The sequence below is a fragment of the Epinephelus moara genome, chromosome 4 (genome assembly GCF_006386435.1).
Source record: "Epinephelus moara isolate mb chromosome 4, YSFRI_EMoa_1.0, whole genome shotgun sequence".
Lineage (NCBI taxonomy): Eukaryota > Metazoa > Chordata > Actinopteri > Perciformes > Serranidae > Epinephelus > Epinephelus moara.
In genome coordinates, this window is record NC_065509.1 from 7,373,010 (window position 1) to 7,389,658 (window position 16,649).

The following is a 16,649-nucleotide window of genomic DNA, read 5'->3' on the forward strand; positions in this document are numbered from 1 at the left end:
TGAACTCATATTTTGCATTCAAACGGATAGCGCACTCTAGCGCCTCACATGAAACCATGTCATCCGATACTTCATGGAGTATTCATTCAGGCTCCTACACAGACACACTCGACGCGAGTTGACAAACCCCCTCCTCACCATGCTGGCTGTGTTTACAATGTAGGACTGTTGTGTAAATCGAAACAAACCAATCACGTCTTGTCTTTTGACAACTGACAAGTGGCTCAACCTCACACACCTCATCCCTCTCCTAGCATCACTGCGCCGCTAACAGCTGATATCGGCTGTAAGCTGTTAGCCGCTGTTAGCGGCGCCGCTACTACCCCCGCACTACTGCAGCATAACAAAGTCCCACTCTTTGAGCATAATGCAGGATCATGCATATGCAGCATCACAGGAGACGTGATGCTGCATATGCATCACGTCGCCAAGAAAGCGCAAAAGCGAATCAAAAAGAAAACGTGACCGGCAAATTCAAAAAACGAGGGTCAACATCGGGGTAGCCTTTCCCAGGTGGAGAAAGCTGCTGAGTGAGAAAGGTAATGCAATCACAGGCCAGCGACAAGTGGCTCAACCTCACACACCTCATCCCTCTCCTTGCATCACTGCGCCGCTGTTAGCCACGGCTAACAGCTAACAGCGGCGCTGGCCTGTGTGCCGGGGTAGTAGCGAAGTGCCTCTTGCTCCTCTCCTTCAGCTTCTCAGTCATGCAGCGCTGGCATGGCTCTCAACAAAAATGCAGAAGGCGGGGCTGTATGTCCCTTGCTGGCGGATGTATTCTCAAGATGGCGAAACGTTATGGACCCCCCCAGACGACTTACCTGCACAATGTTCAAACAAATCCGAAATTCTCCTTACGAGAATTAGTCAGATTATTGGTGGAGGTAATAATACACCAATGAAGACATATTTATGAATGCAGACATCGATTTTTGTCAGTAAACAACTGGAAATGTTACACAATGTCCTTTTAAAGATGACCTGATTTCCAAAAGGCATGAAGCTAAAAATGACACATTTCTCCAATATTTTAAGCAAAATTCCTTTTTTTCATTCAATCTTTTAAAGTTTCAAAATAACAAAAAAAGAAAAAAGGCCTGAAGCAAAAGTTTGGGCACCCTGCATGGCCAGTTCATGGTAGCGCCCCCTTTGGCAAGTATCACAGCTTCTAAACACTTTTTGTAACCAGCTAAGAGTCTTCAGTTCTTGTTTGGGAGATTTTTTACCCATTCTTCCTGCAAAAGGTGCAAATAGATTCTTGGGCTGTCTTGCATGCACTGCTCTTGCGAGGTCTATCTGGTGAAACCTTCAGCTTGCACCTCCTGATGTAGTCCATTGTGGATTTCGAGGTGTGTTTAGGATCATTGTCCTGTTGTAGAAGCCATCCTCTCTTCATCTTCAGTTTTTTTTTTTTACAGATGGTGTGAAGTTTGCTTCCAGAATTTGCTGGAAATGAACTGAATCTATTCTTCCCTCTACCTGTGAAATGTTCCCCTTGCCACTGGCTGCAACACAAGCCCAAAGCATGATCGATCCACCCCCGTGTTTAACAGTTGGACAGGTGTTCTGTTCATGAAATTCTGCGCCCCTTTCTTTCCAAACATACCTTTGCTCATTGCATTCAGAAAGTTCTATTTTTAGTCTACAGGGACTTGTTTCCAAAAAGCATCAGGCTTTTTTAGATGTTCCTTTGCAAACCTCTGATGCTGAATTTTGTGGTGAGGACACAGGGAAGGTTTTCTTCTGATGACTCTTCCATGAAGGTCATATTTGTACAGGTGTCACTGCATAGTAGAATAGTCCACCACCACTCCAGAGTCTGATAAATCTTTCTGCAGGTCTTTTGCATTCAGACAGGGCTTTGCTTTGCCTTTCTATCAATCCTGCAAGCACCTCTCTCTGAAGGTATCTTGGTTTTCCAGACCTCAACTTGACCTCTACAGTTCCTGTTAACTGCCATTTCTTAATTACATTACGAGCTGAGGAAACAGCTACCTGAAAACACTTTGCTATCTTCATATAGTCTTCTCCTGCTTTGTGGGCATCAGTTATTTTAGTTTTCAGAGTGCTAGGCAGCTGTTTAGAGGAGCCCATGGCTGCTGATTGTTGGGACGAGGTTTCAGGAGTAAGAGTATTTATAAAGCTTTGACATGTGCCTTTCCTAACCATGGTTGTGAACAAGCCATAGTCCTAACAAGCTAATTAACGTCTGAGACTCTGGTAAAAGTTGTCTGAGAGCTCAAATATCTTGAGGTGCCCAAACTTTTGCATTGTGCTCCTTTTATTTTTTTTCACTCTAAAATTGTACAAAACAATTAGAATACACTGATCTTGCTTAAAATGTTGAAAAACATGTTTCATCTTTAACGTCATGCCTTGTGGAGATCAGTTTATCTTCTACCTCATCTTAACTATTCACAGTCAACAAAATTTTGATCAGGGGTGCCCAAGCTTTTGCATGCCACTGCATAACATCAGGGGCAAAGCTAGACTCTCAGCACAGAGAGGGTGGCGTATTCTCAACGGTCCCTTCTGATGGGTTATTTTGAAATTCATCTTATCCATAAACACAAATTGGCACATATTTAGCCAAGCACACCTATGCCTAAGAAAACTTTGTTAGACGAGCTTTATCTGAAGAAAAAAAATAAAATAAAATAGAATAAAATAAAACAGGTTGTCAGTCATGGGTCAGCAGCGCCACCTCTGACAGATAACAACAGGCAGTGGTTGAAGAACTAAATTGTATTTTTCCTTAATAAATGTAGTAAGAAATACTCTGTTATACCTGAATTTAAAATATTACTTTAGTAAAAATGTAAGCTTTAGAATATTATTTAAGTACAAATAAAGTAAAAGGACTCAGTGTAATGTAATTACTCAGGTAAAGTTCAAGTACCTCAATATTGTACTTGAGTACAGTACTTCAGTTGGCTGAACAGCGAGACCAGGTGCACTGTCTCAGTACTAAGAGCGTGAATAAAGACAGTGCAGGCTGTGCAATTGCACTGGGGCCTCTGGGGTGAAGAGGCCCGTAAAGAGAGTGGATCTTGCCAGTGATTTAAATTGCCACCTTGAAAATATAGCTGTGTTCACACATAAGAAAAAAAATACTAATTTAAAAACAGTGCCATTTGCTGTATATGTCCTCATGGTGTCATGGTTTTCTTTTTCTTTTTTAAATAGTCAGTAGCTATCTAAAACAAAATGATATGCTTTTTCTATATAAGCTATAAAATCTAAAAATATACTATGATATCTGTTCAATTAAATGATTAATTTCTTACTTTATTTGATATTTTTGTCAGATATGCAATGATGGATGCTGGGTAGTGTGCATGTTGTCCAATGTCAAGTCTCTATTTGTGTTGAGACAATAAATGCTTGATAGCGTGTGTTAGGGCCCTTCATAATAGTGTGCACTAGGGCCCTTCGTAACTACCTTACGTCGCTCAGTACCATGTCTTTCCTACACACAGCCATCTACAACAGTAGAATGCCCATTGAGATATGAAATAGTCTCCAGCACCACAGGCACTGACACAGACAGGTACTGAGATGTGGTAAATATGGCAACAGATTTCTGACTGATTTCTTCAAGTTAATTAAGTCAATTAAAACTAATTATGGATGTTTCACTCACCAGTTGTTAAGCAGTGTTGTAGTTTAGTGTGGTCTATTTGTGTAGCCTTTCCACCATCCTCCTTAGAACAAAATAAATCACTTAAGTTAATGAATTTATCACAGTCCTTTTTAAAAATCTTCACTTTGTGTAAAAGGAGCACAGGATGCAATTAGACTTACCTTACTCTCGCTCCTCATGTTATTATACACTTGATTTGTACTTTCTCTCCATTTTACTGCATAGCTAGATTAAAATAACAGAAAACTGCAAACTGGAGCTTCGTACTAAAATACTGTCGTGAGGCCCATATTTCCCATCATGCCTACTGCTTGACTAAGTTATTTGTGAGGCTTGTTTAAAATGTTTCAAATGTTGCTTTTTGTTAGTGTTTGTCATTTTTGTACTGGTTTTATAGTTTTAACCATTGATGAGGTGGCTGTTCAATTTCTCGAGACCAGCTGTAGGTAGCTCAGTTGGCCCCCAACTGAGTGTGGGCCCTGGGGCAGTGGCCTGCTCTGCCCTTGCGGTTGCACTATCTATTTATACTTTTTTTATTAGTGAGCTTTAGGGGTGTTGGTAGGAGGTTTTTGTTATTTTTGGGCAGAGTCAGACTTCAAGTCTGTATGCTAAGCTAAGCTAACCGGCTGCTGCTGGTAACTTCACTTTTACTGTGCAGATATTGTCGGTGAAGATTCTCAGTCATCCAGGTCATGGTAATCGTAAATGCTATCTCGTAGGCAAGTGGACTTGCTTGTGTTTCTTGAAGATGTTTCCCCTCTCATCCAAGAAGCTTCTTCAGTGTGCAGATATTATGGTGTTATGAAGCTTGTCTAACTCCTGGCAATAAAGCGACCAAGCATATTTCCTAAATGTTGAACTGTTCTTTTTACAATTAAAGGGAAAGTGTTTCACGTGCGATCACTGGGTTGTTTAATGTCTACTAAACAACCTGGTTTCACTCTGAAATTGTCGGGTAGGGGCAGTTGGTCAGTGACTTCCTGGGTCAGACACCAACGAAAAAAAACGTCCTTTCACGCCAGCATGACATACAGCATTAGGGGGAAACATGGCCGGGCAAGTTAAGGGAACGAAAGTCTGAGTATGGTGGGTGGGAGTGGTGGTAGATGGGTCCAACAGCCACAGACTTTCACCCAGGAGGCTGGTGTTGGCTTGTCACATGGTTATAAAGCCAAACGCTGCTCTTTTCTTCCAAACCCAACCATAATGCTTTTGTTGACTAAACCCAACCACGTGTGCATGTTGGCTAAAAACAACCATGTACGTTTGTTGTCGAAGGAAAAATTGGCAGTGTTGTATGAACATGTGCAAGTGCATATATTTTGAAAGAGACTGTATGCAAACTGTACATTTTTGTGGAAGCGGAAGTGTGTTTTGAAAACAGACAGACAAAACAGTCTATGACCCAAAGTTGATGTGTCAAGTCTGAATGTGTTGACTAAAGAGTACTAATATGTGAAAGAAGCAGTGGTGTAGTGGAGGGTATACACAGGTATATGACGTGTACCCACACTTTTTCTAGTTGTTGACTGTATACTTACCTATCAGCCAAAAAGCCATTCGAATATATGGGAGAGTTTACCCACTTCCTCCTCGGTAATTTAGCCATGTATTTAGTAGTACACCCACATTGTCAAATACCACTCCACCACTGGAGAGAGGTAAATCTTTAGTGTCTTCAGAGGGAGCTGTGTGAAGGCTGATAAATGTCCTCAAGTGATGTCACTTGAGTCAGTTGAGTCTGTTGGGTCTGAAGACTGAAAGTTTTAAAAGTAAAAAATCTGGAGGTTTGGAGTTAGAAAGTGATCTCGCAGACCTCTGTAGTCTGCTCCTTTAATTAACTGGTATGATGATTAAATGCTGCTTTTGTTATTTTTATTTATTTATTTTTACAAAATTTAATCACATGCTTTTATTGTGAATGCCAGGTGCATATTTTGGAAGCCTCATTTCAAAGTTCCACCTACACCTTGCATTCAGTTTAGCAGTCCATTCACACAGTTAATTAATCTGTTGCCTCGGCTTAGCAACTGATCTCAATGCCAATATTTATTTGTCCCATGTGACACCAGGTGGGCTCCATTGGAGTTTCTTTATTCAAACCACTGAAGTGACTCCATTGAACTTTTTTGTGTGTGAAATCAAACACCTTTTGGTGTTGGTCTAAAATTGTGAAGCAGAGTATTGCTTTATTTTGAACTGGCATTGTATCCCTGGATGACTGAGATGACCCTGCACAGGAAAATAAGACATGCTGCTTTGAGCTCGGCTCAACTGGGACTCAAACTGTGTGTACTTCTGTCAGACATGATGTGTGTGACCTGAGCTTGTCACGACCCCATCGGAACACTGGGTTTAAAAGGAAATAAAAGGAATCCTCTGCAGCAGAGATGAAAATATTCGTAATAGTTTGATGATGTGACGCTGGCGTGAGACAGGACAGCCTCTGGTCAGAGAGGTGGACGGGATCAAGCTGAGCGCTTGGTCTGATGTGTGGACAAAGTGAGTTGCGGCGGAGTGTCGGGATGCGGCGCTCCACAAAGGCTGTTTGTTCAACCAACAATGTTTTATGTATGTGGTTAGTCTTTCATCAGCACACTCAGTATTCAATTTACATACTGTCTACTGATCCGGCACTGAATGTTAAGCTGTTTATGCTCTCTCAGCCACTTTATTCTGACGCTGAGATGTGTGTGTGCAAGTCTATGCGAGTATGTATGTGTGTGTCTTAGACAGATTGCTTTGCCCCCTCCGCCCCCCTCCCCTGTGGTTGTGCAGTATTGTGTTCTGGTAGTAATGATGGGTTCTGTGCCTCCCAGTCTCCCTCCCAGCAGGACACACACATAAAAGGGTCCTTCTCAGGGCAGTCATGTGCGCGTGTGTACGCGTGCTGTTTTCAGTGATTGTGTGTGTGTTTGTGTGTGTGTGTGTGTGTGTGTGTGTGTGTGTACACCTTTGTGTGATTCTAAGAACATCATTTTCGGTGGTGCATGCTGATTGTGCCTCATACTGTGCGCGTGTCCAACCCATCAAGGTTCACATTGGCACGCTCGCTCTCCGCCTCTGCCTCTGTGTCTCTCTCCCTCTCCTCAGCTCCCACCTCTCCTTTTTTCCAACCATCTTTCCGTTCCCCTATTTCTCCTCCCCGTATGACATTTCTGCTGTCCTCATACAACTTCTCTGCACTTCCCCTGTGAGTATCAGCTATTGGATTTTACCAGGGGAGACTGTCCTTTTTGCTATTGCAAATCGAAGCAGCCACACTTCAGAAATCAACAGTTCCTCTTGGAGAAACTTTGGGTTCCACTCAATCTAATCTCTGTTTTTAATGAATCAAAAATAGCTTAGAACATCATCCATGCTTGAATATCTAGGCTGAAGAGCATCTACTGTAGTTTGCTACAAAAGGAAAGACAGAAAGGACAAAAAAGCAAAAGTGGGATGTTCCTCATTCAAAGTTAGATGAGTGGAAGAAACCTGTGTGCTTTGTCGCTTTGTCCGTGACTATTGGCATGACGTCTGGCCCGCAGTGTTCTCTGATCTGTTAAAGTGCTTTCATACCAAATGATTCAAGCACACTGTGGTACTGTTTATTTCAGTTCATTTAGGCTGATGTGAAAGCTTTAAACTGAACTCCAATGACAGCAAGGATGCTTGAAAGTGTCGGTGTGCTTACAGTCAAACTGTGGTGTGATTTGTTTGTGGTGTGAAGACTACCAATTATAGGACTCAGAGGTTGGATGAAGCTGGAAAAGAGCACAAATTCATACCTAAAATATTCAGTTTCTGCTATTTATTAATAAGCATGGGAACTGTAAAGGAAGCGCTGTCCTAAGATCTATGTTAGGGCCTATCCTGTGAGATTATTGACTGAAGCTATAGACTTTTAGACAGCTGAAAGTACAAGTAGGGAGATGAAAACATGACTTTAAAAGAGATTGTGGTGAATTTTATATACATGGATGAAACTAAGAGACTGTTCATTATTTATGAGGGGAGAGGGGATGGTCCAAAAAGGAGGTGGCATGTCAAATAATCTTTTAAGCACTGGGGAGGAATTTATGTTTTTTTTTTTTTTTAATATATATTTTTGGCTTAAGGGAGGGGCATACAACTCTAAGTGGTTGTATTATGTATTTATTTTACCTTCAGTTTTTAAAGAAAACCCACAGGTTTGGAAGGCATGTTTTCTATAAAAGTCGCCAAAATTACCCTATTTACCACAGCCAGACACTGTGAAAACAGAAATTATTGTTGGAAATTCAAATTACAGATGGTTCTTGGACATACAATGTGCGACAAACGCTCCTGTCAGAGAAAAACAACCAAATCTGAGCTTAAAATAGTGATATGTTATTTAAATCACTTTATTCTACATTTCATTTAAAGTTTGGCCAAAAATAAACTGCTTGCACAAACTAACTATCATGAATGACGTGAGTGAAAAACTGAGGCTTTTTTCAACTCCAGGATTTTAACTTTTAACTTTCAAACATCAAAGGTTAAGTTTTAAAAATCTTAGAACTAATGTACAGTGGATGGAAATACTGGTGATGGTGGATACAGAGGGTTAAAGAAAAAAAACAAAGTCACACCCCTGCCACCCCCTTCCTTGGATGAATAGAGGACAGACCCTAAATTATAAAGCGGTGATTGTAAATTATCAAGGGGGCTTATTTTTTTTCCTGTGCTCACAAAATAATTGTTAAAATTTGTTACAATCACAAAGGTTTCAGTTTCTTGTAACAAGTGCTCTAGCAAATGCCATTTTGTGTTTGAGATTGGATTTAGGCACAAAAACCACTTGGTTAGGGTCAGGAAAAGATCATGGTGTGGGTTAAAATGAAAAAGAAAGTGACAAACACATAAGCTGTGACCCTGCTTCGCCTCAAGCCTTTCCCAGCTGACCCAGAGCCGGTCGCGGCGCACCATCAAGGCAGAAATACGCCCGCCGGGAGCTGTTCAGCACCACGGACCGTCGGACTAAATGGATGTCGGACCAATGGACTGTCGGACCAATGACATGGACCCCACACTGCTAGGCCAGCCATAAATGAGTGACACCATTAGTCAGAGTGTGTGATGATGCCATTGCGCTTTCAAAATGAACAGGCATGGAGAGTCCTGTATTACTGTAGCCTATTTCTCATTTTCTGTAAATAAGTAGCATGATAGCATAGCGGAATTAGCAAGCTAGCTAGCTTACTGGCCAACAGCTTCATTAGTTAAATTTAACAACTTAATGCTTCAGCCACACCCTCGCATCACATCACAGGTGAGCACATCGCTATCATAAGTTGAGTGGCAACTTTGTTCGGCTCATTGTCTGTAACCACTGTAATGTTAGCATAAGCATGGTGGAATTAGCATGCTAGCTAACTAGCCAGCTATTTTTGGAAGGACAAAGAGGATACCCTCATCAATTTGTCTGAGGAGCAGCTGTGTCTGTGTGACACAAAAGGCTTAAAATTTACCAGTACAGTTATTGTGTGTTACAATGTGAGAATGGGTACTGCCACCATTAAGGAGTAGTTGAAAATAAAATGTTGGCACGAGCACCACCGCCTTAGTGACAACCCATTACTAGAGGTCAACAAATCAGTTGGTTTGGTCAATTAACTGGCGTCTTACAAACTGTTGTTATCAGCGGAACTGATAACAGTTTTTTTTGATAGTGGCCAATATGGTTTCTGTTGTGATGTGACTGTCTTTTTGCGCTGGACCATGGACGTATTAAGAGACCTGTGCTGTGTCTCAAATCGCGTACTTCTGTACTTACACTTAATATTTTGAGTGCATAAGTGCAGTCACACTGAGAAGTATGGAAAAATGGTCAATGGTCACCATCTTGGCTACGTAGCGGAAGGGGAAGGACCACTTTTCAAACTGGAAATAGCGGCAGAGGACTTGGCAACCGTGAACGTCGCTACATTGTACAAATACATGTGTTTTTTGCATTAAGCACCACTATGTTGTTGTCGAGTATAAGCCAGCAGTATGTTTATTGGGTTAATTTAGCAGTGAACGAAAACGAGAATGCTAATGCTAGTTTGCTAACTAGCTAATTTGCGGTCGTCATTTCCAGTGAGTGCACTATGGCCGTGTTTGGTTTGAGACAACACTACCCTGTCGAAATTCGCACACTACGCCAATAAGTACATAGTGCACATTATACTACATGGAAGTGTACTAACTGAAGTATGTGATTTGAGACACTGGATACAGCATTGGCGGTGGGGCCCAGTTCATTCCTATGAAAGTTGCTCAGTGACGTAGCCAAAAAGGCTCTGTTTCTGCTGTATGAAATTACCTGGGTGATTGGTGCTGCGTTCACATTATTGGGCCCATAGAGCAAGCGCACTAGATACTTCTGCTGACCATGCTGGCTACTTCCAGTTTACTGCTCTGCTAACTTCAGTGGGGATAAAATGATTCAATCTTGCAGCTCTTCTAGACTTCCCAAATGTTACCACAAAGATTGGATTTCTGATAGTGCCCTGACAGTCATTTTGTGGGGGTTGTAACACTAAAAAAATTTTTTTCCACTGATATGTAGGCTATGTCTTTCCCAGTGTAAGTCAATGGGGAAAAAACTTCTGGGCCCATCCATCATGTGACAGACCCCGTAAACTGAAACACCACTGTTTGCTCCCTATGAAAATTGGCCTCAAACCCCAGCAAACTTCCTGGGGGCCTGGGCTGGACCACAACAGCAGGGTAAAGACTGTGACTGAGTGAATGCCACCACTTCCTAGATCAAATTAAAAGCCCCCATACATGGTCATATAGTTTTATCCTAGTCTTGTTTCAAAAAAGACAAATGAAAGAAATGCTGAATGAGCAACTGCACTGAGTTAGAGGAGCTAATAATGCTCACAATCAAATTTTTCTTCCTGAGTTCGTCAAGACATCAGAACAATGAATAAAACATAAGGTGTAGTGAGGTACAGTATAACCTGCTGTGGGTCACCATAATTTGATTTCTACCTGGGGGTCCATGTAGAACTGATGATGCAAGATGACATCACCAAAACTGCCCAATGAATGAAATGCCTGTCAGTCCATGTTTAATCTTCTTGGTTGTAAAAAGTTAGTGTGAACATAGAGTACCTACACTGACTGTAAGATCTTTTTACTGATGTTCCAAAGGACCAACCACAGACCACTGCCTTGATGTGACATAGCGGTAAATTCTAACATGTCAATCTCATAACTCAAACAATCAGAATCCAACAAACAACTGTCATTGAGGGACATAGAAGAACAGACTGCAGCCATTACACTGAAAAGTCACAGAGCAGAGCTGTTCCCAGGGTTAATATAACTAGTTCAAATAAAACCTTTCTGCTGAAAACTACAATCAACACATTTTTCATCTCCATAAAGTCATCAGAATTTTTTTTTTTTCTAATCCACTCAAATCACCACAAAGCCTACTGCCACAATGTTCAGCTTGTGTTACTGTTAATGTTCTCAGCAATGTTCTCAGCTACAACACCATGAAACCCATTTGCTGTTTAACACAAATAAAATAATGCACCTAGGTTATCAGAAAATCAGGGGTGTTGGGATAAATCCTCTCCTTAATCCAATGCAACCAGAACTGTGAGGAAAATAACAACCAAAAATGAAATCTTCCAGTGAAATTAAAAAAGGCTATTGCAGTCTGTGTTTATTTGCTCCAAACAGCCAATGCAGACATTAGCTGTAGCTAGAAACTCCAGTTCTTTCATTTATTTTTCTCCAGTCTGTCTCCATGTCCTCCCGTCTCTGTATGTTTATGAAGTAGATTCATAAAGCTCAACTTTCCCCTGACTTTCATTGAGCAAAAAGAGACCAGAGTCAGAGTCAGATTCCTTGTATGTGCACACATACTTGGCCAATAAATATATTTTGTATGGAATTGCGCTCAATCTAATATTTGCTTCACGCTCTATATGAACACACCTTTGTATTTTGGGGTGTTGACATGGACATGAATATCCTGGTTATGAGAATAAGCCTGGTTTTGATCATATCCAGGATATGATGTTTACACAGAATACAAAGACATCTGGTTATTCATATCCCCGTATACATAACTAGTTTCCTGGTTACTGATTACTGCATGCAATTTGCGCAGCCGCCTGTTTTAACAGAAATAAACGGGCTATGTGATATGGATGCAACAGGAAATATTAAATATGTTAGCAGTTTTTGCTTCAGCTTCCAGATCATGGTGGATAAGCACAGGGGAGACCTTGTTTTGCTTCCAGGGCCTAAATTGATGTTCACTTTGGGGATAACCTGTTCACTTCATGCTGTAGTTGGGGAGCCAGGCATGCGTATTTTACTGAGGTCTTGAGGAGCTGCAGTGTTTGTTCAATGACAGACATGACATTGCTGGCACATACGCTGAAAAAGGTTTCTCGCTCCCGGGTTTACTTTCGGAGTGTGCGGGCCTCTGACTATATGCAGTAATGTTTCTCCCACTGGCCCCGCCCATGAGTTCCAGCTCGGCTCACAGACTTTACGCTGTGATGAAGTCAAATTTAAATAGTATCTCCTGACATCTCCTTTACAATGGTGGTCTGTGAGAAAAATGCTTTTTGGGCAGCAGGGGATTTTTTCATTGCTATACAGTAAGTGGCCACTGGGAAAAATTGGAAGCAAGGCTGCGTGGAATTAGTGGGGGCCGGGGGGGGGGGGTCGCTACCGTTAGCAAGCCTGTTAGGCTTTATTTTCCCTCTCCTTCTTCTTCTTTTTATTAATCAAGTGGTGTACAGTTGTGAACAAAATACTAAGGGCAGCAAACAAAAAGGAAGAGGGAAAACTTCTGTAATTTTCTAGAGATATCATGACTGACTAGTGCTAGCCTAGCCGACAAAGCAAGTTAGAACTTAGCTCGCCAGCTATAGCAGTTTATGACCTCGCCCTGCGAATATAGTTACTACATCTCCAAGCTTCTACCAGGCCTTGACACATGGTTGCCTCCCCTCTTACTCTTTTAACATGGCTCTCCCCATCTTCTTTTTCTCCTCTTAGGTGTGTTGCCATACTCAGCGCCCGTCTTCCCCTTCCCTCCCTCCCCCACTGACTGTGTTGAAGCTCTTCGAGTGTGCTCCGCCGACCCCCGGTGCGAGGCGTTGTACCGGGGCTTAGAGCTGTGTGCGGCAGACGCAGCAGTGACCCCACTGGGGGAGCAGGCAGCAGCCGAGTGTCTGGAGAGACAGGACGCTCTGCTGGCTAAACACCCCGCTCTCTTGGCCTGCAAGTGCCAGCGTGGCTTCCGCAAGGAGGAGCAGTGCCTGCGCATATATTGGAGTGTTCGTCTGCTGCCAGGTCAGTGAGGCCTCTGCTCGGGCTGGGGTGTGGGCAATATGCATGCAGGTCTGTATGTGGGGGCATGTCTAACGCTGAGTCTCTATCCATTCATTATCTCTACCAGCTCATTCAGTTCAAGGTCATGGGTGGCTAAAGCCAATCCCAGTATTGATTTGATACAAGGTGAGGCTCACTCTGAACAAGCAGCCAGCTTATGACAGGGCTTTAAGATGCACTGAACAATATTTCTATAACCAAAGGCTCAAATGACTGTGTGGACTGTGAAAGGGGTTGCTTCTAGTGATGAAGTCATTGAGATTTATTATCAAACTCTGTAGTTCCCCTCAGCTCAGTCAGTTTGGTTTAACAGTGTGCAACTTTTGTTGGTTCAGTGTCCCAAGCATATGCCTATAGCAAACAAGCTCTGATAACCCCTCTGTACATAACCTGCTCAGCTTCAAACAGCAGGTACACAAAGTTAGAGACTAGCTGGGGAACATACAGTAGTGCAGCATTTAGCAGCTAAATCTTTCTCAGGAGTTGGTGGAGCCCAAAAACAGAGCTAAAAGAAGAGTGAATATTAGACTTACATTCATCAGGTGGACACAAACACAACTTCAAATGAATGCTAATGTTGCTATGTGTCTGCTGAGTGGGGAAATAGTTAACTGTATGCTAATGAGTTAGCCATACAACTTTTTAAGACCATACTATGTCAAACGTGCATGATGAAAAAAAAAAAAAAAAGCAAACAGCAGTATTAGTGCATCTGAAAGGGCAAGTCGAAGACTGTTTAGTCGAAACCTGTTGGTTATCCATGTATTATTAAAGGATTTTCACTTATCACAATGCCCTGGATGCTTGTCAGACTGCCAACCTATACTATGGACTTATATATTAAGTAAGATGGACAGTCACTGTTTTTATTCCTATTTGACTACTTGCCCTATCCGGGAAGAGCACCTGATTTTTTACTATCACCACCATCTAGTTTATTGACCCAGTGTGGCACTCCCTATTTTTTCTTCATGCATCCTGTAATTGCCCAGCCCATGGCCACAGTGGCTGCTGTTCATCTTAAGTTACATATATATTGGGTTTCTTTAATGAATAAAGCTGGGCATATTCTTTTCTTTTTCTGCTTGTCAAAAATCCCATATAAAATACCCAAATCAACAATATGTTACTCTCAGTCCTTTCTGACTTCCCTACTCTGTTTGTGGCTCTCAGCCCCAAACCATATTAATGAAGAGCATAGTAATTTTAAATGTTTGGGACTATTTTCAGCAGCAGATTAATCCACATTTGGTGCTTTAGTGAGTATTTGTGGCAGCAGGATGGTGTATGTGGACTGAAGGCAAATTAATTTGCAGTGTGTGTGTTCATGGTAATGAAGAAACATACAATGTGTAGCTTATTTATGTCATTGTTTACAACAGTTGAGCTCCACTGAACTCTTTGGAAACACTGACAGTATTTGTTAGTTGGATCAATTTAGTATATTCTTGGTTTTGCTATTTTCACCAGATTTGTTGACAGTAAGAAACTCAGCCTTGTCCTTCAAAACTGTCTTTAAATGATTTTCAAGCTCAATCCCAATACATTCCTTGCTCCTACTATTCTGCCCGTACCCCTACGTTTTGTATGTTCATGTCTAGGGGTAGGGTGTCCCACTATTTGTGGGGATAGAGGAATAGGCCGATGTGTTAGGGCTAGATGGCCCTCCAAACAGGGGTTTTTAGAGGCACACTCCAAACCCAGTGTTATTGGAAATCATCGGCAGGATGGTTGCACAAGCAGCAAAACAAACCCACAAATGTATTTTCTTGGTTAAAAAAAGATATCAAAATGACGACAACCATTGTATTCTCTTAGTTTAATGTTGTTTAAATGGTACTTTTCTTTGTAACAGGCATAACAGAAAAAAGTGCTGGTATGCTGATGTCTTTGTAGCTGACTAGCGAGCTAGCTAATGTTATATTGTTATTGCTGATTTGTGAATGACAGTCTGGCATTTTGACAAAGTGAGCAAAGTCACTGTACTTGTTACTGCTTCTATAATGTCAGTGTAGACTGTCAGGGTACTAGTTGCTAAAAGCCCTTTTTACACAGAAATTTTGCCATATGGTTGCTATGAAGTCCCTTCTTTGTGCCACCTTTGAAGTTTTGCACAGAATCAAACAACGGCAGCATCACGCCACACCAGTGTGTGATTTTAGACTGCATCCTAGCATCATGGAATCAAAAGAAGCAATACAAGACATTTAACACAACAGTGTCAGCCTCTAGTGTGACATATAACATGCATCAGCAGCACTTTATAAACAATAACAATGGCATAACATGTCAATGACAACCATATACCGTCCCTGTTATATGGCAGCTTATCTTGTCCTTTGAGGGCAAGGACCTCCCAGACGTCATTATTTTCCCAATTTGCAGACATATATAGCGGCTGTTCTTCTTCTTCTTCGTGTTAGCTGCTAACTGCTATTTTTTTTAAATCTTCTGTGGTGTCTGCATAACACATTTTCAAAACATCACACTGGTGTAACCCAGGTCCTGTTTATACAGACATTGTTTGGCACTGTTACTGCTTCCGACCCTAGCACTCTGTCCAGCTATCACGTGATTGTACCTTTTATACAGAGTGAGGTGTGGCAGCATAATGGCATAAAATTTCTGCCTTGAAGAGGCAGTGTAAACGGGGCTAATGATGGCTAATTGATGACTTGTTTAATCAACTGACAGTGTCCAACTGAAGTTGTGAATTAATCACGAGTGTCCATGCTTTTTATCTCCGGCAGATAATGGCTGTCATTGGGCCTCATTCACAAACAGTGCGTACGCACAAATCTGTGCTTAAACTGTGCGTACGATCGTTTGACGCACAAATCCGGGATTCATCAATATTTTCTTACCCGAATTTGTTCTTACTCTGCGAACAAATTTAGAACTGCCTCAGACCATGCGTACGCACAAATGAGGAAGGCCGAACTGACTTAGAAAATGCAAACATACCTTTTAAGTACATGCAGAGTCTATAAAACCACATTATCATGAAAAAGAGATTTAATTAACATTTTTTAAAATAATTAATTTACTAATATATTGGCCAAATGGATTAAATAACCATGAAATTGACACACGTTTACCCTCATCATTGTGACAATTAAAATATTAACAATAACATGAACAGAAAAACTATCACTCCATCAGCGTGCAGATGATCTGTAATGCCGACTGCCATATCCTTAAGGCTGTGGCCCGCTGGCCAGGAGGCACCCACGACTCATTTATTTTGCAAAACAGTACAGTGGGAATGCGTTTGGAGGCAGGGGCTGTGTGAAATGGATGGCTTGTTGGTGAGCATCTTTTGTTCTAGTCTTTTATTTCAATTGCTTTAAGTTAGTATTTTCAGTAAGTCTCTATTCCGTTAATGTTAAAATGTTATATTGTTTGGGTGACCAGGCATATGGCCTTAAAACATGGCTGATGACACTATACGCAAATCCTGAAACCCCTCAAGAGGTGCGCTATAATAACATACATGCCCACACACGCGCCGTAGAGCGCACTTATGGCGTGCTTAAGGGCCGTTGGATGTGTTTGGATCAGATACGGCCGGTGGCAAACTACTTTATACCCCTGAGAAGGTGTGCAAGATCATCCTGGCATGCTGTGTCCTCCACAATCTTACAAT

At 41.7% G+C, this 16,649-nt stretch overlaps 2 protein-coding genes across 3 annotated transcripts in view; one reads left to right on the top strand and one right to left on the bottom strand.

Moving 5' to 3' along the window:
• spdl1 (spindle apparatus coiled-coil protein 1) overlaps window positions 1-16,649 on the bottom strand; it is a 581,008-nt gene that overhangs the window by 34,865 nt on the left and 529,494 nt on the right. The window lies entirely within an intron of this gene.
• gfra3 (GDNF family receptor alpha 3) overlaps window positions 1-16,649 on the top strand; it is a 102,111-nt gene that overhangs the window by 29,771 nt on the left and 55,691 nt on the right. For both annotated transcript variants that reach the window (XR_007569830.1, XM_050042991.1), the window contains exon 2: window positions 12,668-12,964. Coding sequence is in view for 1 of the 2 variants with exons in the window: in XM_050042991.1 (XP_049898948.1) it covers window positions 12,668-12,964 (297 nt within the window). In the remaining variant the exon portion in view is untranslated. The remainder of the gene's footprint in view (window positions 1-12,667; window positions 12,965-16,649) is intronic.